The sequence below is a fragment of the Typopeltis vanoorti genome, chromosome 21 (assembly GCF_054136105.1).
Source record: "Typopeltis vanoorti isolate ZY-2024b chromosome 21, IOZ_Tvanoo_1.0, whole genome shotgun sequence".
Lineage (NCBI taxonomy): Eukaryota > Metazoa > Arthropoda > Arachnida > Uropygi > Thelyphonidae > Typopeltis > Typopeltis vanoorti.
Window position 1 is genome coordinate 46,432,153 of NC_143569.1, and position 27,359 is coordinate 46,459,511.

At 35.3% G+C, this 27,359-nt stretch overlaps 1 protein-coding gene across 1 annotated transcript in view; it reads right to left on the reverse strand.

Moving 5' to 3' along the window:
• Positions 1-27,359, reverse strand: part of Rpn2 (Regulatory particle non-ATPase 2) — a 481,557-nt gene that overhangs the window by 325,479 nt on the left and 128,719 nt on the right. Inside the window, exon 10 of the mRNA XM_090411420.1 lies at positions 12,644-12,781. Within this exon, the coding sequence (XP_090267546.1) occupies positions 12,644-12,781 (138 nt within the window). The remainder of the gene's footprint in view (positions 1-12,643; positions 12,782-27,359) is intronic.

A 27,359-nucleotide genomic window follows, 5' to 3' on the forward strand; every position in this document is an offset into this window, starting at 1 on the left:
GTTCTAATTTTTGTATAATTGCAGACAACTTCACCACATGACTCCCTGGATGAATCAATGTTTCATTCAGATATCGTCAGTGTCACGGCAAGGTTAATTTCTTATTTTCAAACTTTAATCTTGTATCCAATGATATTTGTATATTTGAGTATACAGTTCATCTCTGAAAGCTACTTGATTGATTCTTTTTAAAACCTGCTTGTATATTTTTGATTTCAACATAATATTTAATTTCATCTTGCTCAATGATAAATCCTAACTACTTCCTATATACTCGTGTCCTGAACAAGTGTGATGATATCACCATCCACGATAAAATATTCAACAAAACTATTCTTATTCCTTGTGTGTTTTCTCAATATGAATTTATGTGCATATTAATGATATTTATAACTAGTCCATATGCCGAACAGAAATCCACAAGTACTATCAAGTATTATTATTAGCATGTCCTTTTTTCTAGTTTCCCAAAACATTTCTACATCTATTATTCATTTTAAACTCCAACAAAAACCAGCTTTTCCTCTATAGCAACCCCATCTCCACTGATGCAAAAATTCTTCTATACTTCTTAGTAAAACTTTACGTTTCAACCATAGGCACAAATAACTCCAATGTCCAATTTTTCAATTTGAAATTTATCCTCATTACTCTCCCTGAACTTGCCATTCAAGAAATGTCTCGACATCTTTATTATTACATATTTTAGCTACTTCTTCCTTTCCCTAATCAGCAAAACAGCAAGATTTGATATGCATGAAAATATCAGAAAAATGACTAAAACAAAACTAGAAGAAAGTAATGCCAATACCAGTAGACCTTTACAGAAGTGAGATGTGGACCATGGCAGAGATCAAAACAGACTTCAGAGAGCAGAAATGCAATTTTTTAGAAGTGTAGCTGGAGAGACTATTAGAAATGAAATAAGAGTTCATAGCCTCTTTGATGTAATCAGTTCTCATGAGGGATCCAGAACTGAGAAAATACACATGGCAGAAAATAAATATTGTGTGAAAGAACAAAGTAAAATAGTGAGAGATGGATTATTAACCTCCCAAACGGCCAGGACGTCTATAGATGTCCAGCTAAATCTGAATATGATTCAGCCCACCTGTTGAAAGAACATGGATAAGAATTGCAATTTGGCCGTGATGCCGTTTAGAAGGTGTGATAAACCCTCATGCTGAAGAGAACACTTAATCGGATTATCTCGTGATCATAGCTGTGTCTCAGTGGCCTTTAATAAGAAACGCACTTCCTGTTCTATGCTGGGTAACTGGATCTTAGTTATATTGGATAGACTAAAAATATAGAATTTATATTTTTGTTTTCTCTTTTTATTGTACAATACAATAAAAATTTTAATGCCCAGACAAAATAAAGATCCTTCCATAATTTCTTCACTTAAATAATGCCTTACCTTGGAGAACCAATTTCATTTTTAATTTTTTCTAATCGGTTACTCCACAAAACATTTTCTTTGTTCTCGAATAAATTAATTCATGATAAGTATTTGGGGATGCTTAAGGGTCAAAGCTGTATAACTGAGAGGAGACCTCCACATAGCCTTTAAAGGAATGCGGAGAACCGACCAGGGCTTCTGACCTAATGTCCAATCCTCACCTTCTCGTGGTGCACCATGTTGGGTATCTACTTGGATACTGAACGAACGAGGATGGGCTGGCAATTTGGGATTTAGCCAATCAAATTGTATTCTTATTGGTTAAACCAAAATTTTAAAAAAAATGATGATGGTACAACATGACAGAATTTCATACCGGCTGGGGCGTTGCCCGGTTAAACAAGGCCCCCGTTGTTTTCGCCAGGGAACCAGGGCGAACAGCGAAAAGTCAGCTACTGGAACAAATCTGAAAACAAACCCCAACTCAACATCACCAGAGTTAAAGATCGGTACTATCAACGTAGGAAGCCTGAATGGCAAAGAAATGGAGCTAGCTGAGGAATTAGATAAGTAGCAGATTGACATAATAGGGGTGACTGAAACAAAAAAGACCAAAACTGGTGAGATCTTTCTGAGAAATAAATACAAAATGTTATATTCAGGCAATGACAATCAAGGAAAAGAAGGAGTAGCCATAGTATTCAACACAAAATACGAGGCTAATCTTCTTGAATGGCAGTCAGTCTCAAGTAGAGTAATGTGGGCAAATATGAAAGTGGGGAACTGGACAATGAGACTTATTTGTGCCTATGGTCCCACAGAAGGTTCTACTAAGGTAGAAGTGGAGGAGTTTTTTTGACGCTTCACAAAAAGCAACTGACACAATGAAAAATTGGTCCTTGTTGGGGATCTAAATAGCAGAGTAGGAAATGATTGTGAGACATACAAAAATATTTTGGGAAAATTTGGAGAAAAGAGCAAAGCTAATAATAATGGCAAATATCTGTTGGATTTCTGCTCAGGACATGGACTGGTTATTACTAACACCATGTTCCAACATAAAAATGTGCACAAATTCACATGGAGAGAAGAGACTAGGAATAAGAAAAGTCTCATTGACTATGTTATTGTTGATAGTGATGTTTTCTCGCTGGTGCAGGACACCAGGGTGTACAGAGGATTTGAAATTGGAAGTGATCACTATTTAGTCTAGAATAGGATAAAATTGAATTTAATATTGAAAAGAATAACATTTAAGAAAGTTTTAAAGCGAATTAAAGTTGACCAGCTCTCAGATGTGAACTCTAGACTAAAATACACAAAGATTATTGAAGAAAAAATGAAAGAGTTTGAGAACAGGAATCAAACTTTGGAGATTCAGTGGCAAACTCTGAAGAAAACATTGATTGATTCTGCCAGAGAGGCATGTGGTGAGGTTGTCTGTAAGGATAAAAAAATCAGAACTCCCTGGTGGACACAGGAAGTTAAAGAGGCAGTGAAGGAAAAGAAGAAAGCATATCAAAAATTTCTGTCAAATAATCAGCTTGTGCTCTTAGAGAATATAGAGGCAAATGCAAGAATGCTAAACACTGTGTGAAACTAGCTAAACAAAAGTCATGGGAGGACTTTGGGAAGAATATAGAAAATAAATATCAAGAAGGTGGCAAAATATTCTGGAGGTTGTTGAAGAAGCTTAAGAATGGAGGAAAGAGTGCTGTTAAAGGAATTAGAGATGATAAAGGTGACATGAAAACGGGAGAAAAAGATATCCTTGAAGTATGGAGTAATTACTTTGAAAAACTGCTAAGTGAAACAAGCAGTGATGACAGCACAGTGGTAAAAAACACTCTCCAGGCATGCAGTCAGGAATACATATCCATACTTGAAGTAGAAAAAGCCATCAAAGGCTTGAAATGTGGAAAGTCAGCAGGAGTAGATGATATTCGACCAGAAATGCTGAAGTATGGTGGTATAAGAGTCTTACAGTGGCTTCACTGCATAGTTCAAAAAGCCTGGACAGAGGGACGAATTCCCGATGATTGGAGTAGAGCTCTCATAGTACCCATATATAAAAAGGGAAATAAAACTGAATGTGAGAATTACAGAGGTATTTCCCTACTGAGTGTTCCTGGCAAGATCTATGCAAGTATACTTGAGAAACGGTTGAGAAGAATTGTGGAAGAAAAGCTTGGTGAAGAACAAGCTGGATTCAGGCCAAATAGAGGCTGTCAGGATCAGATCTTCACTTTACGACAAATAGTCGAGAAAGCATGGGAATATAACAAAGATCTGTATTTAAGTTTTGTCGATCTGGAAAAGGCATATGACAAGGTGCCAAGAGAGAAGCTATTCAATACGCTGCAGTTATATGGTGTCAATGGGGCATTATATCAAGCAATACTTAGTCTTTATTTGAGTTGTAAGTCAGCAGTTAGAATTGAAGGAAGTACAGGAAGATGGTTTAATGTTAAATCTGGTGTGAGACAAGGATGTACATTATCCCCTCTGTTATTCATTATCTATATGGATCACATTATGAAGGAAAATGGTATTAAACATGATATCAAAATTGGAGATGTTAATATCAGCTCTTTGCTTTATGCAGACAATGTTATACTTCTAAATAAATCCGCTACAAGTCTGCAAGATTCTCTGACTAAATTGAATAGCTGTTGTAATAGATATGGTATGAAGGTCAGCAATAAAAAGACAAAGACAATGAAAATAGGCAGAATCATTGAAAATGTCAACTGTGTTGTGAATGGAGAACCCGTGGAACAAGTAAAACATTTCAGCTATTTAGGCACGATTTTTACTGAAGATGGTAAATTAAATATAGAAATAGACAACAGAATCAGCAAAGCTGGTATGGTGGGAAGTCAATCGAATAAATTCATATGGAATAAGAGAGAAATTAGTCGGAACACTAAATTAGCTGTATACAAGACAGTGTTCAAACCAGTTTTAACTTATGGATCTGAGAGCTGGGTCAGAAGTAAAACACTTGACCAAAGACTAGAGACCACAGATATGAGAGTCCTGAGAAAGATTATAGGCGTGAACAGATGGCATCAATGGCAATATCATATTAAAAACGAGGATATTAGGAAAGAACTTGACATTGTCAGCATCCAGGAATGCGTTAGCAGAGCTAATCTCAGGTGGTATGATCACTTAAACAGAATGGGCGAGGAAAGATTAGCAAAACAAGTGTTCTCTGCCAGGTTGGCAGCAAAACGACCCAGAGGAAGACCAAGATATAGGTGGATTGATACGGTACAAAGTGCTTTAGCCGATAGAAATATAAGATCTGATAATGCTGGAGTCTTGACAAGTAACAGACTGATTTGGAGGAAAATTGTAGATAGGAAATTAATAATGATGTAATTTTTTTCATGTACTACTATCATATCCTGTACACCCCTTGAGGGTATACATGGCAGGAATTTGATGATGATGATGATGAAAGATGGAAAAACCAAACAAGAAATTTCTTCCTGTAAAATATTCAGATATTGCTTGAGGCTCTTTAGTGTGTGCTGCCTATTGGGCATGTTCTATTTCTGTGTGTGTGTGTTGGGGGGGGGGGGGGGTTAGTAATCTCCGTTAGCTTAGAGCTTTATTACTGGGCAGAAAGGAATATTAGTATGTATATCCAAGACACAATTCATTTACGAGATGGCAAGCAGCAGTAGCAGTAACATTCAGGATAAGGAAAGGAAACTTCGTGAGATGCAGAAAAGTAAGAGCCTTCACCTTTCGAGCAGCTCTAGTTCCACCGATGAGGAAAGAAATATTTCTAGCTCTGAAGATAGTGATTCTGCCTGTACTTTAGATATGTCTTCGTGCAGAAAATGGGTGATCGCCACTGAACGTACACAGTTCATCTTGAAGTAAATTTTTCAAGTTGTTTTTATAAACAGAACGATCTTTCGAAATGTCTAATAGTATATTTTCGAAGGAATAAAATATAAGAGAAACTGGAATACTCTTTCTAGTTCCTCATGAAGGTGAATTTTTAAGTTGTTTTTATAACACACAGAATGACATATTATTCCTTCAAAGTGGCTTATAGTACATTTTCAAAGGTATAAAATAAAAATAGGGAAACCCACTGGGCGTATCTCATGCCTTCTCTGTGCAAACTTTTTTCATGTCAACAACCGCAAGACTTTGGTATCAATACCACATTATTACTATATGTAGGGAAATTAACATCAGAGATGAGACTAAATATGTTTTTTCAAGCCTCCAGGGAACTGAGTGATGGCCTTGCAGTGTGCTTTATTGCAGAACCAAATCATGATTATATCAGATATTATAATGGCGAAAATAGTAAGAAAAAAATCATTTGCACGTTCTTTTCAAAACACAAAGAAAGAACATTGTAAATTCACCCAAAGAAAAAGAAAATACTACATATTTTCTTCTGTTATCTGATTCTTTTTCTTTTAGTACAAAGAAGAAATCACTGCATATAACATGTGAGAAAGCAAGAAGGCAAAAATCTATAAATTGATTACATTATAACTAATAGAGAAATCATGTCAGAAAAAATTGTTCATATAATTTGAGATGCCTGACTGTACTGTTTCCAGTTCATCTCGAAGACGAATTTTTAAGTTCTTTTTATAACACAGAATGATATTTTCGTATTTTCGAAAGAATAAAATATAAGAGGAACTAGAATACTCTCTCCAGTTCCTCTTGAACTGGAAATAATATTCCAGGTAAACTATTTCGCCAAAAAAATAAAAAATAATGAAACAAAATTAATAATAAAATATATAAATAATAACGCGAACATTTCCACCTTGCCAACACTCAATATTCATGTGATATGGGTTCCAAATTTCTTTTTGGGAAATATATATATTACCAAGTTTTATAATAAAAATTTCTGCTACAATGAAGCTTGACAGAATCAACAATATTATTGCCTTATTTCTGTTTCTCGTGTGGGAGAAAAACGGTAAAATGTCGCTCTTATAATTATATTAGATGTTATAATGGCAAGAATAGTAAGAAAAAAATCATTTGTACTTTCTTTTCAAAATGCAAAGAAAGAACATTTTCAAAATGCAAAGAAAGAAAATACTACATATTTTTCTTCTGTTATCTGATTTTTTTTTTTTTTCTTGTAGTACAAAGAAATCACTGCATATAACATAGGGAATACAAGAGGGCAAAAATCTGGAAATTGATTACATTATAACGAACAGAGAAATCATGTCAGAAAAAATTATTCACATAAGAGTTCTAATATCAGCAGACATAACGACATTTTCTTCTGGTTTAGATATGCGGCATTGTTGAAGTAGCTAAACCTTTGCTACTATTTTACACTAAAATGAATGGGCATGCTCCCTAAGTAATTTATGCTTGTAACAGTTGTTTTGCGAATGATTTATAAAATAAATTCTCTGAAATATCTGCAGATTGAATAGGTTTATAATCCTTCCCCTCCGAAAAATAAGATTGCGTAAAGCATATGCTCCTTTTCTTTTAAAATAATTCAAATCCTCTTTTTCAAGATAACTGTATCAAATAATTTTTAATTTTTCGAAATTAAAGGTGAAACTGATCATTATAAATTAAAAACTTATTTTAGCATAAATACTATATCAGCCTGTAAAAGAAATGTCTATATTTCTTTCTATGTTAGGATGTCTACTAATCAACAATTGAAAACGAAACACAACATTCTTGGTGTATCTTGGACAGAGCTTGAGGCACATTTTGGTGTGACTAACAGAGAATTGTTCCCTCTTTTCTTTCTCAATAGCAGTGAGAGTAATCTAAGCTTTTATTTTCCTCCAGCTAAGAGGATTATTATCAAGTATTTCTAAGACATAGATTATTTCAGAAATAGCAACCAGCAGCAGCAGTAGAAGTAGTAATATTTAGATTTTTAAAAAAAAAGAAGCAAAAATAATATAACTAAACTTTCTTTTGTGTGGTATGCATATAAACAATTTTGCATGGTGAAAATATAGCATATTATTTCAAAAATTTCAAATTTCAAATAATTTCAGCAGACAGTAGAACAGCTGATTTTAGATTGCAGAGAAATAGTACAGAATGAGAAGCTTCACAGTACAACAATATTATTGCCGTATTTCTTTTGTCAAAACGGTAAAATGAAGTAATAGATTTTGAACACTGTCTAGAAAAGCTTTCAAACCTGTAGAAATTTGGAGTAGTTATGAAATTGAGTTCCAGGAGAGGATGGGGGGGGGGAGCATTAGAAATCTTCAAAATGAGCAAAAATTTTGAATCATTCCGTATATGATATCTTTTGTATTATATTTTCAACATATCTATGAGGATATGCACTTGATATTATAGTAATGTGCATAATACAAAAAAAAAAAAGACAAAGGCGAAGAATCACTGCTAAAATATCATTGTATAGAAATTTTTGATACTAAAAAGACTCACAATCGGAAAAACCGAGTAATGCATTTTAACATGTTGTTCATAAAAACAAAACAAAAAAAATCGTTTCTAAAACTGAAATGTGATGATCTATATAATAGTATTTTGCTAGAAAAGAAAGCAAAAGGTCATATTTATATCAATAAATATTATTTAAAAATATAAATATGCGACATAATATTTTCAAAGCAAACATTTGAAAATTCACAAAAAAAATTGTTTCAATATTATAAATAAAGTAAAAGAACGATCAGCACAACTCTTCCAGTGCATTGATTTGAAGAATAAAATACAGCAAATTTACTATTACTAAATAGATTATTATAATAGCGGCTATTATAGCCTGTTTTTGTTTAGGAGTGTCTCTTATTTTAAATACATTGGCTATTATTACTCAAAAAAGGGGTATATATATTTTAGGGCATTATGGGTGAGTATAGAAGGCAATTATAGCAGAATAAAAGAGGTGGAAAAATTTTGTACATACCTTGTTTTGATTCCAGGATGTCTTCCAATTTCATGATCCTGCTTAAGGTTGTTTATAAAGGGGGGGGGAGAGGAAGGAGGAAGGGTGGGGGTGTGTTTTGACGTGTGAAAATAAATTTGGAAACCCAGGTTATGTATTAATAAAATATATATTATTGTGTTTAAAGGCGCATTTTGTGGGGGGGGGAAGAGATGGGGAAGGATTTACTTATGTGGAAACTGGGGCAGGGAAGGAGGTTAACAGGGTGCAGACAGTTTCGGTCGACTGACCATCATCGGAACTTTTTCGGAATGAGTGTAGGGCTATGTCAAGACTAAGTTGAAACTGCCAAATAAGGGCATTTGTTATCGCTAAATGGCCGGAGGCGTGACTTAATTTGTAAGTTCTGGATCGTCCAACATTCGGAAATTAGGTAGGGGCGGTGGACGTTGATTGAATTTTCATCGCATTTCATGGTGAGAGTTTCGGATATTCTAAGCATTGTTTCGTTGTCTTATTTGTCTATGATTATGGCCTTGTCGATTTGGGGGATATGTTTCAGTTTAAGGGCGTGAGTTGCAATTTCTGTCTTCCCTGTACTTTGTGTTTTATTTTTCTTTTTGATGTTGCGATGTTTTTTGTGTTCAGATATTCCGGAATGGGAATATTGCAATCCCTGAAGTGCTCTTGTAGTCTAGTCCATAAGGACCTAATTGTAGAGCCAGTGTAGGTGACGTCACAGTCTTTTTGACAAGGAAATTTGTAGACTACGTTGTGGTGTTTGAATATTTCTTTGTGTGTGAAAGATTTAGTGGGTTTTAGGAGAATTGTTAATTTTTGGTTCGTGGTGAATACTAGCTTATAGTCAGTGTTTTTGAAAATGTATTTATAGGCTTTGTATGTGTTTTGGACGTATGGCAATTTGATGACCATACATGTAGGGAAGTCTGTTTTGGCTGTATTATTGTTATGACGGGATTTTGCCGTACTGTTCGCGTAACTTAATAGATGTGTGGGATAGTTGCGATTTTTGAAAACCTGTGTTAAATACTTTAATTCCGTGTTAAGATAATTGCTGTTGGTCGAGAATTTGTAAGCACTGATAAATTGTGATAGGATGACTGATTTTTTTAACGGAATAAGTTTCCGATATGTGTTGGTTTATGGAATATCTTTGTAGCTATCTTGTTATTGCTTCTGATTAATGTCAGGTTTAAGAAATTGATGGATTTGTTCTGTTCAGTTTCCATGATGAATTGTAGTCTGTTGCTATAATCGTTGATTATATGTATCTGTATCTGCCGTAAAAGGTGATGCTGGGGGGGGGGGGTGATTCAATGTGTGCCAGGAATAATTCTGCTATCCTGGCACACATTGAATCACTTCTACTCCCCCTCCCCCCGGCATCACCTTTTATGGCAGATACGTAGACGATATTCTATGCAGCTCACGCCCTTGAACTGAAACATATACCCCAAATCGACAAGGCCATAATCATAGACAAACAAGACAATGAAACAATGCTTAGAATATCCGAAACTATCGCCATGAAATGCAATGAAAATTCAATCAATGTCCACTGCCCCTACCTAATTTCCGAATGTTGGACGATCCAGAACTTACAAATTAAGCCACGCCTCCAGCCATTTAGTGACAACAAATGCCCTTATTTGGCAGATTCAACTTGCAGTCTTGCCATAGCCCTACACTCATTCCGAAAAAGTTCCGATGATGGTCAGTCAACCGAAACAGTCTGCACCCCATTAACCTCTTCCCCTGCCCCAGTTTCCACATAAGTAAACCCTTCCCCTTCTCTCCCCCCCACACAAAATGCGCCCCTAAACACAATAATATATATATATATATATTATTAATACATAACCTGGGTTTCCAAATTTATTTTCCCATGTCAAAACACACCCCCATGCTCCCTTCCTCCTCCCTCTTTATAAATAACCTTAAGCAGGATCATGAAATTGGAAGGCATCCTGGAATCAAAACAAGGTATGTACAAAATTTTTCCACCTCTTTTATTCTGGTATAATTGCCTTCTATTGAGTAATAATAGCCAATGTATTTAAAATAAGGGACACTCCAGGCTATAATAGCCATTATTATAATAATAGTGTTTAAGAGGAGTAGCATGGGAATTTTCCCAGAAACTATACCTAAATAGATTCATTGCAAAGGCTGATCGGTGGTAATTTCATGATAGATTATTTTCGCACATGTTAAATTCCTTTCAATTTTTGGGAAGAGACACAGTAAATCATTTTAGAGGCAAAAAGGTCAAATATATTAGGACAGTAAAGGAAATTCCATGTAACACAATAGACAAAAAGACACAAAAGTCACTCACCAACAGTTAATCCATTAATGGCTCTAGAATAGCTGTAACGGGATTAACTGTGAAGATGGAAGGATAAAAGGTAGAACACCGTTTTGATCCATGAAAAAAGCTAGGTAGGTCTAGCTATTTCATCCACCTCAGCTGGTTGGGGGGGGGGGGGGTGTCTGTTTACATCAGGCTGTTTCTAAGGCCAATTGTCACATTAGTACAGGACAAGACACATTGTGGAATGAATGTGTTAATATTACAAGTGAATATTGAACCAACTGGTAAACCACATAAAATGAATGGATTAGAATCAATACTACAATTCATTACCAATATTTATATTGATTAAAATTAAACCATTCCTTTCTACGAGAACCTGATATTTGGCTGGAATTCATTCAAGCAAAACATGCAAGGTCATCACAGTTCTGTATCCAATGGTCAATCATGTTGATTGACCACTGAGAATGAATGTTCATCACCAAATGACATTGCTTAAAGCCACAATCTTTTATAAATGACATGCAAATCTTGTTGGGTTAATTGAGCAGTACATGTCCAATTTATACTCATAGAGTAACATAAACTCAAATCATTCAGTGAAATCATTAATTTATCATTTTACAGAACTACACTTTAGCACTTTATGACTTCCATATGCTTTTTGTCAAAATAATAACTTTTCAAAGACAGCACCAACTTTTTTTTTTTTTTTAAATTACTTATCAATACCATAAAAGAACAGAAATTTGGGAAGAAAGAAGAACCTCAATAACTTTACACCAGATTTGAAGACCTACAGATAGTACTCAAGAAAGCATATAAAAAAGGGAAGCTAATCTGAAGGCCAGTATTAGAGATAACGAACAGAGAGGAAGAAAAATTTTGATTTATAAACTGGAACTATGCTACTGATGCCAGTTCTAATGAGGGATCAAGAACATGGCTGGAGAAAATACACATGGCAGAAAATGAATATTGTGTGAAAGAACAAAGTAAAAGAGTGAGAGATGGATCATTAACACATTTATGTCAGGCTGTTTCTAAGCCTTTTGTCACATTAGTACAGGACAAGACACATTGTGGTGTGAACGTGTCAATATTACAAGTGAATTGACAAGATTTAAGGAGCTATTTGTGATATCATCCCAAATGTGATGAGTATGTAATAATTGGATGAATTTGTGATTTATGATTAGAGGTAAGTTATTCAAGAGGTAAAGTAATGGAGAAAGAGAAAACCTAATTTTTTAAATGCCAAGAAATGAGGTTTTCTCATTTGTGCCAAGACATTAACCCAAATATTCATGTCTAGCCAGAAATCAGGGTATTGTTCTACACATTTTTTTTTTTAAAGAAATAAATCAGAATATATATACTTATCTCTGTCTAGCAATGAAATTTAAAGTTTACAAGGCCATCAATATCCCACTGAAGAACACTTTCAAGAATGGAATGTAAAATTATAGAAAATATTCTGGAAGTTTCAATGATTTGTGTAGTGCAAAATTTGTTTGGATTAGATTTTTGAAGTCAAATGGAGAGGTCACTGCTATATAGAAGGAAAAGCATAGACGAAAGAACAGAGAACCATCCATGATTACACACATAGAAGCTGGGGGGGGAATAATAATAATATAGGGGCATGCTTTATCACTTAAACAGAATAGGAAATGAAAGAAAAAAGGCCTAGAGGAAGACTGCAATATACAGGGACTGATGCAGCTAGGAGACTATACTTGAGACATCATTTGAAATATAACAATACTTTCACATTAATCACCCAACCAGCCACATGGATCAAATATATCAAAAATATACACTTTGTATCCATATATTTTTTTTTATAATAGCCAAAGGCTATATTGACTTCAATGGACACTTTGCATCCCTGTAATTATGGAAATATATACAGGTCTAGGCCAGTAGGGTGGTTAAAAGAATTTTCTAAAAATTTCTCTATGCATAGAACATGAGTTTTACATGAGATATAGCTCACCTTTGTCTGCTTTAAAATAAGCATATCAGTATGGTTGTTGCGAATAAGAAACTGCAAATGAAGAGCAATACTTGTTTCTCCTCCTAGAATTGTTGCCAATTTTTCAATACGGTCTTGATGCTTTTTCTGATCTTCACTCTGAGTTAATCATGAAATAGCAATATAATTTAAGCAGCAAAGAAAAATTAGGTAACGAATCATGTTATATATAAAATGCTTTTTAAAAATCTTCTACTATTACATATGTGAAAAATTTCAACACAGCTGTCAGTCAAAATTTTGAATATTTTTTTAAAGACAAAATATACTAAACATTATCAGTCAACTTATGGAAATACATGTTATGCAATATTTTAATTGAAAATTAACTATTAAGTGAATAAATACACTAATAAGCTACATAAGTAAATTCAAAAATATTTAAAAAAATTTGACTGCATACTTATTTTGGCCATATAAGATGAAGGAAATCCACCAATGTTATTAAACCAGCATATGTTGTATATAAAACAATGCTAAAAATGGTTTTTCACTGCCTAGTGAAAGATAACCACTGCTTACTGGACCTGAAATGACTTGGGGAAAAAAAAATTTGGCTTCTAGAGTGCAGATTCCAGATTATCTGCAGTTACCTTTTAAACCTTGTTCTCCAAAATTAAACACCTTTCCTGTTATTATCTTTATACTCTTTTAAAAATTAGCTGGAAAAAAGAAAAACCAGCTCATATGAAAGCAAGGCTATATTCAACCCACTCAAAAAAAAGGCAAGTCTACCCACTATTAATCCCACTGAATTTGGAAATACATAAATGTTTCCTATCATATCACCAAGTAAGGGAGAAAAACCATATGAATAAATTTATATGGAATACAAGAGAAATTAGCCAAAACAAACATGAATAGAGGTAAGTTATTCAAGAGGTAAAGTAATGGAGAAAGAGAAAACCTAATTTCTTAAATCCAAAGAAATGAGGTTTTCTCATTTATGCAAGACAATTTTAAGAGTCTGGTTAAAAATAAAATAGTTCATCAAAAGACCAGAGACCACAGATTTGTTCTGAGAAAATTAGAGCAGTGAATGTATTTTGATGTCAGGATAGAGTAAGGTGGAAAAAAACACGGAGAATGACTAGGATTTAGGTGGATCAATGCAGTTAAAAGTGATATTCTGCTGTGGTCACAAAGATATGCATATACACGCAAGCATGCATGCATGTATGGGTATGGTAAGGAGATCACTGGACTAATGGTCGCATAATAATAGCATTTGATTTTTGGTAGGGCGAGAGATTCCAGAAACACTCTAAGATTCAATCTGAATATGTATAATAAAGAGGCTTTCCCCTTTTCACTGAATCTGATAATTTGAATCAATAGCACAGTCTGCAATCCCAGGGCTACTGTAGTCTAGATATTGGATTTACTGTATGTTTACCCAGACAGATACTAGAAATTCTTCTAGTCCAGTGGTTGCCAAAGTGGTTGATAGAAATATATAAGACATCATTGTACAGGTAATATTTAATTCGGTTAACTTGGATTACCTCCACCCTGAATGACAACGCAATTAAGAGTGAATCGTGGGAACAGTGACATGAATAGGACCTGTAAGATGGAGCAAGGTCATGAAAATAGTTATGGGGACCAATCAAGTAGGCCAAAATGACGTATTCACCAATAAATGGATGTCGGTGGTTCCCAGCTGGGCGGCGCGGGATCGAGATTGCAACATGTGCGCAGTTGCTTATTTACTTATACTTACACATAATCAATCCCAGTTTCATTTTTGCGCATCGACATACAAGTGAGCGTTAATGTTCTAAAATTCATCAACATACATATTATAATTCAATCGTTATTCATTCACGAACTAAACTTCTCTATGTTGAAGAGTTGAGCAGGGCTGGTAGTTTTGTACATCCTATAGAAATACATGAGTAAGCATATTAATTAGACTTATTACTTTAGCTTACTGACTTCAATTTTAATTATTTTGTTACAACCCCAGTAACCACAATGGCAGCTTAAGATTCTAAAAAGAAATGCAGACAATATTTGTAGCATATTTGAAACTTGGGTTTATTGCTTCATTAAGAAATGAAACGAAGTCTATGTGTCTTCTTTGTGAAAAAACTTTTAGTAATGTTGTAATGAAACCAGCAAAAATGAAAGATCATCTTCAAAGATTCCATCTCGATAAGATAAGAAAGATAAAGATCTTGACTTTTTTAAAGAACTGAAAGAGAAATACACACATCGACCAACTATAAAATCATTTATGATTTTATAGTTGATGATAAATGCCGAAGCTGACAATAAACAAGGATTAACCACCTCCTACAATATTTCTTTTAATATAGCAAAAAAAGGAAAACCATAAAAAGGAAAAAAGATTCTGCCCCTGTTTTAAAATGCTTACCATTGAGTGCAAATACCGTGAAAAGACGTATTGGTGAAATGGCTGAAGATGTAGAAAAAACTGTAGTATCAGAACTCAAAAATAGTAAGTTCTCCATCCAACTTGATGAATCTACATTCGATAGACACTGAATGTAGAAACATAAGAATATATTTTTATATTCTTATAAAAAATAAAATTATATTAAATTACATAAGCCATAAGAATTCTTCTATTCTTATGGCTTATGTAAGATATTATAGTAAAACCAAACATCAAATTATTGACGAATTTTAATTTGCAAAATATCTTGAAAGTGATGGAACGGGGTTGACAATTTTTCAGCGACTGGAGGAATATTTAAATAAGTATGATATTCCATTTACTAATATAACAGCAGTAGCCACAGATGGCACAACTGCAATGGTGGGCCGTTATCGGGGTTTCGCTGCCTTTCTGAAAGAAAAAGTTCAACGTGTACATACTATTCACTGTGTGTTGCACTGAAACCATTTGGTGGCAAAAACTCTCAGTGACGAACTGCATGATACTCTAAGAGTGTGTATTAAATCTATTAATCAAATTAGAGCTTATCCTCTTAAATCACGATTGTTTGCCAAACTTTGTGAAAAAAATGATGAAGTATCAAACCAATTACTCTTGCATACTGAAGTAACATGGTTGTCTAGCGGTGCAAGTCTACAAAGATTTGTTCAGTTGTTCGACTCAACCCTAGAGTTTCTTACAGATGTTAATTTGTTTTTGAGCGATGAAATGAAGAGAAATAAGAATCATATGTTCTACTTGGCAGACTTATTTTCAAAATTTAATGACGTACAGACCCATCTAAAAGGTAAAGATGTCACGATTATTCAAACTCGGATGATTCTTTTAGGCTTCCAAGCTAAATTAGCCTTATTAAATCATTATTGCTACGAAAAGATTTTCAGTACTTTTCGAATCTACGGCAATTGGAAGTAAAAGATGAAGACTTAGAAATATACACAACAAAACATCTTCAAAATTTGAGCGATGATTTTAAATTGCGCTTGCACATTTTGAAAGCATGCACATTCCAGATTGGGTTATCACTCCATTTTCTGCAGATATTGAAAATATCAAATGTAACTTACAAGATGAACTTATTGAATTGTCAATTGACCTTGAAGCTAAGACGTTTTTTAAAAATAGGACTTTAAGATACTTTTGGATGAATATAAATGTTGTAGAAAAATATCCAAAACTTTCTGAAGTGGTACTCCCCTTTTTGCTTGCATTTCCAAGCTCGTACATGGTTGAACCTGTTTCAGTCATGTTAATTACATTTTAACAAAACAAAGAAATAAGCTAGATATAGAATTCCGTGGCGATTTAAGGCTGAAACTTACTAATTTCGAACCTAACATTGCTAATCTTGTCAAGAGTCACGAAGCATGCCCTTCACATTGAAAACTTAAGTAATTTGTATACTAAGTTAATAAACGTTTTATTTTCATATAAGGAGGATTGTATTATTGTTATTTTCATCATCATCATCATCAAATTCCTGCCATGTACCCTCAAGGGGTGTACAGGATATGACAGTACTACATGAAAAAATTACATCATTACTAACTTCCTATCTACAATTTTCCTCCAAATCAGTCTGTTGCTTGTCAAGACTCCAACATTATCAGATCTTATATTTCTATCGTCTAAGGCACTTTGTACCGTATCAATCCACCTATATCTTGGTCTTCTTCTGGGTCGTTTTCCTGCCAACCTGGCAGAGAACACTTGTTTTGCTAATCTTTCCTCTCCCATTCTATTTAAGTGACCATACCATCTGAGATTAGCTCTGTTAACGCATTCCTGGATGCAGACAATGTCAAGTTTTTTCCTAATATCCTCATTTTTAATATGATATTGCCATTGATGCCATCTGTTCACGCCTCTAATCTTTCTCAGGACTCTCATATCTGCGGTCTCTAGTCTTTGGTCAAGTGTTTTACTTCTGACCCAGCTCTCCGATCCATAAGTTAAAACTGGTTTGAACACCGTCTTGTATACAGCTAATTTAGTGTTCCGACTAATTTCTCTCTTATTCCATATGAATTTATTCAATTGACTTCCCACCATACCAGCTTTGCTGATTCTGTTCTCTATTTCTATATTTAATTTACAATGTTCAGTAAAAATCGTGCCTAAGTAGCTGAAATGTTTTACTTGTTCCACAGGTTCTCCATTCACAACACAGTTGACATTTTCAATGATTCTGCCTATTTTCATTGTCTTTGTCTTTTTATTGCTGACCTTCATACCATATCTATTACAACAGCTATTCAATTTAGTCAGAGAATCTTGCAGACTTGTAGCGGATTTATTTAGAAGTAAAATATCATCCGCATAAAGCAAAGAGCTGACATTAACATCTCCAATTTTGATATCAGGTTTAATACCACTTTCCTTCATAATGTGATCCATATAGATAATGAATAACAGAGGGGATAATGTACATCCTTGTCTCACACCAGATTTAACATTAAACCATCTTCCTGTACTTCCTTCAATTCTAATTGCTGACTTACAACTCAAATAAAGACGAAGTATTGCTTGATATAATGCCCCATTGACACCATATAACTGCAGCGTATTGAATAGCTTCTCTCTTGGCACCTTGTCATATGCCTTTTCCAGATCGACAAAACTTAAATACAGATCTTTGTTATATTCCCATGCTTTCTCGACTATTTGTCGTAAAGTGAAGATCTGATCCTGACAGCCTCTATTTGGCCTGAATCCAGCTTGTTCTTCACCAAGCTTTTCTTCCACAATTCTTCTCAACCGTTTCTCAAGTATACTTGAATAGATCTTGCCAGGAACACTCAGTAGGGATATACCTCTGTAATTCTCACATTCAGTTTTATTTCCCTTTTTATATATGGGTACTATGAGAGCTCTACTCCAATCATCGGGAATTCGTCCCTCTGTCCAGACTTTCTGAACTATGCAGTGCACCCACTGTAAGACTTTTACACCACCATACTTCAGCATTTCTGGTCGAATATAATCTACTCCTGCTGCCTTTCCACATTTCAAGCCTTTGATGGCTTTTTCTACCTCAAGTATGGATATGTATTCCTGACTGCATGCCTGGTCAGTGTTTTTTTATCACTGTGCTGTCATCACTGCTTGTTTCATTTAGCAATTTTTCAAAGTAATTACTCCATACTTCAAGGATATCTTTTTCTCCTGTTTTCATGTCACCTTTATCATCTCTAATTCCTTTTACAGCACTCTTTCCTCCATTCCAAAGTTTCTTCAAAAACCTCCAAAATATTTTGCCACCTTCTTGATATTTATTTTCTATATTCTTGCCAAAGTCCTCCCATGACTTTTGTTTAGCTAGTTTTACACACTGTTTAGCTTTCTTACATTTGTCTCTGTATTCTGTAAGAGTAAAAGCTGACTTATTTGCCAGGAACTTTTGATATGCTTTCTTCTTTTCCTTCACTGCCTCTTTAACTTCCTGTGTCCACCAGGGAGTTCTGATTTTTTTTATCCTTGCACACAACCGCACCACATGCCTCTCTGGCAGAATCAATCAATGTTTTCTATAGAGTTTGCCACTGAATGTCCAAGTTTTGATTCCTGTTCTCAAACTCTTTCATTTTCTTTTCAATAATCTTTCTGCATTTTAGTCTACAGTTCACATCTAAGAACTGCTCAACTTTTATTCGCTTTAAAACTTTTTTACATGTTATTCTTTTCAATATGAAATTCAATTTTATCCTGCTCAAGACTAAATAGTGATCATTTCCAATTTCAAATCCTCTGTACACTCTGGTGTCCTGCACCAGGGAGAGAACATCACTATCAACAATAACATAGTCAATGAGACTTTTCTTATTCCTAGCCTCTTCTGTCCATGTGAATTTGTGCACATATTTATGTTGGAACATGGTGTTAGTAATAACCAGTCCATGCCCTAAGCAAAAATCCAACAGATATTTGCCATTATTATTAGCTTTGCTCTTTTCTCCAAATTTTCCCAAAATATTTTTGTATGTCTCACAATCATTTCCTACTCTGCTATTTAGATCCCCAACAAGGACCAACTTTTCCTTTTTCATTGTGTCAGTTGCTTTTTGTGAAGCGTCAAAAAATTCCTCCACTTCTACCTTAGTAGAACCTTTTGTGGGACCATAGGCACAAATAAGTCTCATTGTCCAGTTCCCCATTCTCATATTTGCCCACATTACTCTACTTGAGACTGACTGCCATTCAAGAAGATTAGCCTCGTATTTTGTGTTGAATATTATGGGTACTCCTTCTTTTCCTTGATTGTCATTGCCTGAATATAACATTTTGTATTTATTGCTCAGAAAGATCTCACCAGTTTTGGTCTTTTTTGTTTCAGTCACCCCTATTATGTCGATCTGATACTTATCTAATTCCTCAGCTAGCTCCATTTCTTTGCCATTCAGGCTTCTTACGTTGATAGTACCGATCTTTAACTCTAGTGATGTTGAGTTGGGGTTTGTTTTAGGATTTGTTCCAGTAGCTGACTTTTCGCTGTTCGCCCTGGTTCCCTGGCGAAAACAACGGGGGCCTTGTTTAACCGGGCGACGCCCCAGCCGGCATGAAATTTTGTCATGTTGTACCATCATTTTTATTTTTATTTTGGTTTAACCAATAAGAATACAATTTGGTCGGCTAAATCCCAAATTGCCAGCCCATCCTCGTTCGTTCAGTATCAAAGTAGATACCCAACAGGGTGCACCACGAGAAGGTGAGGATTGGACATTAGGTCAGAAGCCCTGGTCGGTTCTCCGAATTCCTTTAAAGGCTATGTGGAGGTCTCCTCTCAGTTATACAGCTTTGACCCTTAAGCATTCCACAGACATTTTATTATTATTAATTTCATTTATTTATTTTTAATGCAAATCCATCCACAAAAGGTTATTGTGATGCTAAGGATATGTAATCTGTAAACTTTGCTCTAGAGATTAAACATGAACTTTTCAAACCATATAAGATCTGCAATAAGCAGACCAGTGGTTTCAACTAAGTGATGATATTCATCTATCACCACTTAAGAAAAAAAGAAAAAATCACGATGGGATTCGAATCCAGAACTTACTGGTTGGTAGTGTATACTCAGAGAGAGAGAGGGTACATTCCACTTAAGCAACTAGGCTGGCAATAATTACCATGAAAATTTTACAAAAACTATCTGAATTAAATTTTATATAATATTTATCCCTCCTATCAAATATGTAATGTTAAGAAGGACGTCAAAAACGTATCCCTTTGACGTTAAGCAAATATAATAATATATACTATATTATGCATACAATAAACACTGTAACTATAAAATAAACAATCTAAAAACTCACATAAGCTTCTTTTTTGCTTGTCCTATTATAATTATGTACTAGTAAAATAGAGGGGGGGTCGATAAAAAGTCAAGAAACTCTTGAAGGGATCGACGGTCAAAGAAGTTTTGCGACCCCTGCTCTAGTCTAATCAAAATATCAATATCCAAGAGCAGGAACTATTGCACATGCCAGGATGATCTAAGTTATACACATATGTATAACTTAGATATGCTTGATGAGGGGATAAGGATAGCCAATTTTTGGTAAGCCCGGAAAGAAGTCTGAATACCTTTCAATAGTATGTGACAATTTTCTGAGGTTCTCTGAATGAAATTGATTTGTTATTTTTTTTATAATAATCTAGGTTTTGGGGAGGATTAGGTTAGGGGAAAAGCATACACCTCCAAATCAAAAAATTAGAATAATCAAAGAAAATGTGTTGAATGATTTGAAATTCTAATTTACTGCATAGAAAATAATTATTACTGCCTATGAATTAGAATAATCTAAATCTACATACTTTGTAAATTATATAACCATGTAAACAAATAAAATGTAATATAAATTATAAGAAAACTGTTATTTGAAAACAATCACAAAATTAGAATAATTTTTTAACTTGGTTCAAAATATTAGAATAATGCGAAAATAAATGAGCAAAAATTACAGTCAAAAGGAAACAACATGATAATTAGTATTTTGTTACATCTCCCCTTAGTTTTTATGACATTTGTAAACATTTGGGCATATTATTTACTAGCAGTTCACAGTATTTTTTATCACCACATACCCATATGGTCTGCAGGCTAGAAACAAGTTATTTTTTGTCTCTTCAAGGCATTTCTTCATGTGACAAGAATCTGAATCTTGCTGAAAAAGGAAAATCACATCACATAAATCTTCCAATTCCAGTAATATAAAGTGCTCAAGAATTTATTGGTACACTTTGGAAATGACTCTTTCGTACAAGATACACAGTCTACTTGGACTCTCTGCGGTCATACAAGCCCGTACCATGACAGAGGTTGCAAATTTCAGCAAACGTTTCATGCATTCTTTATCAAATGCTTCTTAAGATGCCAAACACATATCCCTTGATGACCATGAGACACAGAAAACATACTTTCATCACTTAAAAGTACCTTTTTCCAGTCCTCTTGATCCCACAACAGTCTATGCTTACACCATTGCACTTTAGCTGCCTTTTGCTTGGAAGTCATAAGCAGCTACTTTTAGGCACACATGATTTATAACCCAATTTGTGAAGTTGTATCAATGTCGTAGATTTAGACACAATCACACCTAGTTCTTTTCATCGGCTGTGAAAACATACCTTAGACTTCGAAAGCAGTTTTTCTTCACGATATTCTTCAATCTCCTCTCATCTCTTGATGTGGTTATTACCTTTCAACTGCTACTGCAGCAGTTATTTTGAAAACTCCCATTATTAGAATACTGTCTCAATACTCACGCCTGCTTCAGAACATTTCAATTCCTTAGTTGTAGACTGTTGCGTTTGGTCGTCTATGTGTAGAGACACCATACGAAACTTCTTAGCTTCTGATATGTCACTTGTCCACAAGCAAACAATTCCTCACACGAGTCAGTCCTGCAGCTACTGAAATATATGCTATTTCTAAGCTCTCCTCAAAACCAATCAGAAAAATTTGAATATTCTAATATTTTTAACCATGTTCAAAATTATACTAATTTTGTCATCATAATGATCGAATTCCTGACATGTACCCTCAAGAGGTGTATAGGATATGATAGTACTACATGAAAAATTTACATCATTACTAACTTCCTATCTACAATTTTCCGACAAATCAGTCTATTACTTGTCAAGACTCCAATATTATCATTATCAGATCTTATATTTCTATCGTCTAAGGCACATTGTACTGTATCAATCCACCTATATCTTGGTCTTCCTCTGGGTCATTTTCCTGCCAACCAGGCAGAGAACACTTGTTTTGCTAATCATTCCTCGCCCATTCTGTTTAAGTGACCATACCACCTGAGATTAGCTCTGCTAATGCATTCCTGGATGCTGACAATGTCTAGTTCTTTCCTAATATCCTCGTTTTTTTAATATGATATTGCCATTGATGGCATCTGTTCATGCCGCTAATCTTTCTCAGGACTCTCATATCTGCGGTCTCTAGTCTTTGGTCAAGTGTTTTACTTCTGACCCAGCTCTCAGATCCATAAGTTAAAACTGGTTTGAACACTGTTGTGTATACAGCTAATTTAGTGTTCTAACTAATTTCTCTCTTATTGCATACAAATTTATTCAATTGACTTCCTACCATACCAGCTTTGTTGATTCTGTTGTCTATTTCCATATTTAATTTACCATCTTCACTAAAAAACGTGCCTAAGTAGCTGAAATGCTTTACTTGCTCCACAGGTTCTCCATTCACAACACAGTTGATATTTTCAATGATTCTACCTATTTCCATTGTCTTTGTCTTTTTATTGCTGACCTTCATACCGTATCTATTACAACAGTTATTCAATTTAGTCAGGGAATCTTGTAAACTTGTAGTGGATTTATTTAGAAGTATAACATCGTCTGCATAAAGTAAAGAGCAGACATTAACATCTCCAATTCTGATATCAGGTTTAATACCACTTTCTGTGATAATGTGATCCATATAGATAATGAATAACAGAGGGGATAATCTACATCCTTGTCTCACTCCAGATTTAACATTAAACCATCTTCCTGTACTTCCTTCAATTCTAATTGCTGACTTACAACTCAAATAAAGACTAAGTATTGCTTGATATAATGCCCCATTGACACCATATAACTGTGGCGTATTGAATGGCTTTTCTCTTGGCACCTTATCATATGCCTTTTCCAGATCTACAAAACTCAAATATAGACGTTTGTTATATTCCCTTGATTTCTCCACTATTTGTCGTAAAGTGAAGATCTGATCCTGACAGCCTCTATTTTGCCTGAATTCAGCTTGTTCTTCAAGCTTTTCTTCCACAATTCTTCTCAACTGTTTCTCAAGTATACTGGCATAAATCTTGCCAGGAACCCTCAGTAGGGAAATACCTCTGTAATTTTTACATTGTTTTATTTCCCTTTTTGTATATGTTGTTACTATGAGAGCTCTACTGCAATCATCAGGAATTCGTCCCTCTGTCCTCTTCTGAACTATGCAGTGTAGCTACTATAAGACTTTTATACCACCATACTTCAGCATTTCTGGTCAAATATCATTTACTCCTGTTGCCTTTCCACATTTCAAGCCTTTGATGGCTTTTTCTACTTCAAGTAAACAATTTTAGAGGAATTATTGTTTTATTGTAAAGATTGTTTCAGAGGAAACAATCTTTACCTTCATTAGGGCACTAGTGAGCAAAGCTCTGTGAATGCGTCTAAGAAGAGCTCCTGATTGATAGTATTGTTTCCTTTAGTAGTTTAACGTGTCTGGGTGATTTTTGTGTGTTTTTTAAATATTTTAACAGTAAACTGATAGATCAATTATCTGTGCTCATGACTCCCATAAAGAGAAACATAAAGATGGCGTCCAGATCGCCATATTTGTCTGAATATCTTAATTTAAAAGACTTGATTCAGTGTTCCGTTTGCGAAATGTATGCATCGAGGAGAGTGGTTGGAGTCTGGATAAACAACAATTGTGGAGTGAATGTGTGCAAAAAGTGTAAAGAATGTTTCAGGTCGTGTGAGTGATATTGTCGAAAGTGAGAATCTAGATAACAGTGATATTCGAGGTATGAATGAGGATATTTGCGAGGTAGTACCTGATAGCTGTGAGAGTGGCGTTGATAGAGTGAATGAAGTTAAGCACACAAAACGATTGAAAGAATCATCGGAAAATAAAAATGACGACACTGACGCAATGAGTGAAATAGCTCTATTACGTGAAATGATACATAGTGTAACCCAGCAACTGGAACGTTGGCAAAAATTTTTTAAAAGTGTACCGACTAATAATTGGCAAAAGCATGATAAAAAAAAATAAGGGTATGATAGTGAGTGTAAACAAAATGAAAGAGCATGTGTTGTATGGAGATTCCCTAGTAAGAGGTGTGTTAGTTGAGAGTTTAACAAAATCGTACCAACCCGGTGCGACCGTAAAGAATGTAAGCGAGTCAATTAGAATGCAAAAACAGCGGGTCAAGGAATTGATAGTGGTAGTGGGTACAAATGATTTGAAAGGAAATAAAAAGGCTATGAGTGAGGATGTGAAGGAATTGCTTGAGGTAGCAAAAGAAAAGAGTGAGAGAGTTAGGATGGTGAGTCTGTTGCCATGGCATGACAGTGAAGAGTATAGAAGGAGGGCAATAATTGCTAATGACTTTATGCATGAATTATGTTTGATGAGTGGTGTGGAATTTGTGGATGTGTGGAATGAGCTCAATGGGCGAAAGGATTTATATAAAATGGATGGATTACATCTGAATGGATTTGGTGTGCGGAGACTTGAAAAGGTGTTGTCAAATGTGGTGGAAGTGAAGTTACAGAACCAGGGAAACCAGAGTTATTAATGGGGGGGGGGGAGTAGTTTGCAGATTTCAGGGAGACGGTTGAGTGTGTGAATGTGTGTAATATGCCCAAGCGAGTAGGAAAGACCACAAATCAGAATGGGATAGTTAGTATAAGGCATCAAAATAGGGATGGAACAAATCAGCTTCTTCAATTCATGTATACAAATGCCAGAAGTATAAGGAACAAGAGGGAAGAATTTCTGGCCTTGGTTGGCACTTCCAGACCATAGTTTATTGGCATTAGTGAAACATGGCTGACACAGCTAGTGGGATTGAATGTGAGGGGTATGGTGTGTTTGGGAGTGACAGGGAGAATAAAATGGGGGGGGGGGAGTGTTATTGATGATAGCTGATGAGCTATAGCCAAGAAGAATAGAAGTGGAACTGCAGGATAGAGAAAAGAGCACATTTGAGGCTATTTGGTGTGAGATTGAAATTAGCAGAACTAAATATACAGTTGGGTGCTGCTATAGACCAGGTGATGGAATAGATGGTAAAGATAGTATGCATAAGCAAATAGAAGAAATGAGTGGAAGGAGGGTAATTATTATGGGAGATTTCAACTATGGTAACATTGACTGGAAGGAGGAGAGAACACATGAGAGAAAGGAATTGGATTTCATGAGGTTATTAAGGGATAACTATCTGCGACAGCATGTAATGGAAAATACTAGGAGTCAGAGAGTGCTTGACCTGGTAATTGCATCTGAGAATTTGACTGTAACGAATATGACCATGTTGCCACCAATTGGTGAGAGTGATCATAGGGTCTTGACTTGGGAGGTGGCTAAAGGTATGGATTTTACAATTAAGACGGGGTACATGTGGAATTAGCAGGCTGGTAAGTATGACAAGCTTAGGATATTGATTGGTTCAGTGCCATGGCATGTACAACTGCAAGGGCTAGAAGTTGATAGTGCATGGGAGGTGGTTAAGAAGTGTTTGCATGAAGCAATGGCTGACTGTATGCCTAGAGTCCGAATAATAAATTAAATAGGGGTTAAATGGATGAATAACATCATTAAGCATGAGCTGCAAAAAAAGAAACAACTATGGAGGGAATTTAAGGAGAAAGGTGACCTGCAGGCACATGAATGTTATAAAGCACAGGCCAGAAGGGTAACGAGTGTGGTAAGAAAAGCAAAAAAGGATTATGAAAGAACATTGGCCATGCAGGCTAAAGAGAATCCTAAACAATTTTTTTCGATATATTGCAAGTAAAAGAAAAAATGTATATGGCAGAATGATTTTAAAGAATGCCGATGGTAGGGAGGTAAATGAATCAGCTGATATAGTTGAATTACTGAGCGAGCACTTTGCAAGAATATATCTTCCAGGTGGTAACATTGCAGAAATGAATGAACCAATAGATTATATGGGAATTGTGGTGAATGAAGTAGAGGTGAGTAGTCTATTGCAAAACCTCAATGTCAATACATCTGTGGGATTGGATGGTATACCAGCTCGTGTCGTACGTGAAACAGCTAAAGAATTGTCAGTACCCTTGACCATTTTGTTTAATTTGAGTCTCAGGTCTGGGTTAGTCCCAAGGGGGTGGAAAGAGGGGAAAATAGTTCCACTGCATAAAGGAGGTTCCAAGACTGCTGTTGTAAATTACCGACCGATTAGCATATCAGGAATCATTGTCAAGATCTTGGAGAAATTAGTAAAAGAAGAATACAGGATTGGATAGATGAAAATAGGATACTGTATGGAGGACAACATGGTTTTGTAAAGGGTAGATCATGCCTCAGTAACTTGCTCACGTTTTATAATACAGTGCCGGCTGAACTGGATAAGGGTAATGGGTTTACAGTGATTCTACTGGACTTTGCCAAGGCCTTTGACAGGATACCACATGTTACTCTAATCAGTAAACTGGAGCAGATGGGGATGGATATAGGATTGGTGAGATGGATAGGAGGATGGTTGATAGAGAGATACCAGAGAGTGGTTTATTCAGGAGTTGAGTCTAAAAGACGGCTTGTGACTAGTGGTGTGCCGCAGGGTTCTGTTCTTGGACCACTACTTTTCAATTTGTTCATTAATGATATAGGAAAGGATCTGAGAGGAAGTGTTCACTTGTTTGCTGATGATGCAAAGTTGGGTAGAGCAATTGTGAGTGCACAGGATGTCAAAATTTTGCAGGAGGATTTGGATAGTTTGGAGGACTGAGCTAGGGAAAATGGATGTCAATTTAATGTGGCGAAGTGTAAGGTTATGCAATTTGGAGTGAAAAGATTAGCAGCAGTATATCACATTGGTGGAACCGTACTCCAGGATATTGATGAGGTCAGGGATTTGGGAGTGTTGGTGGATAGGGAGTTCGAGTTTAGGGGGAACATTGCAAAAGTGGCCAAAACAGCTCATCAACTCACTTGGTTGCTGAAAAATACTTTAACAAGCAGAGACAAGTTATTGCTCC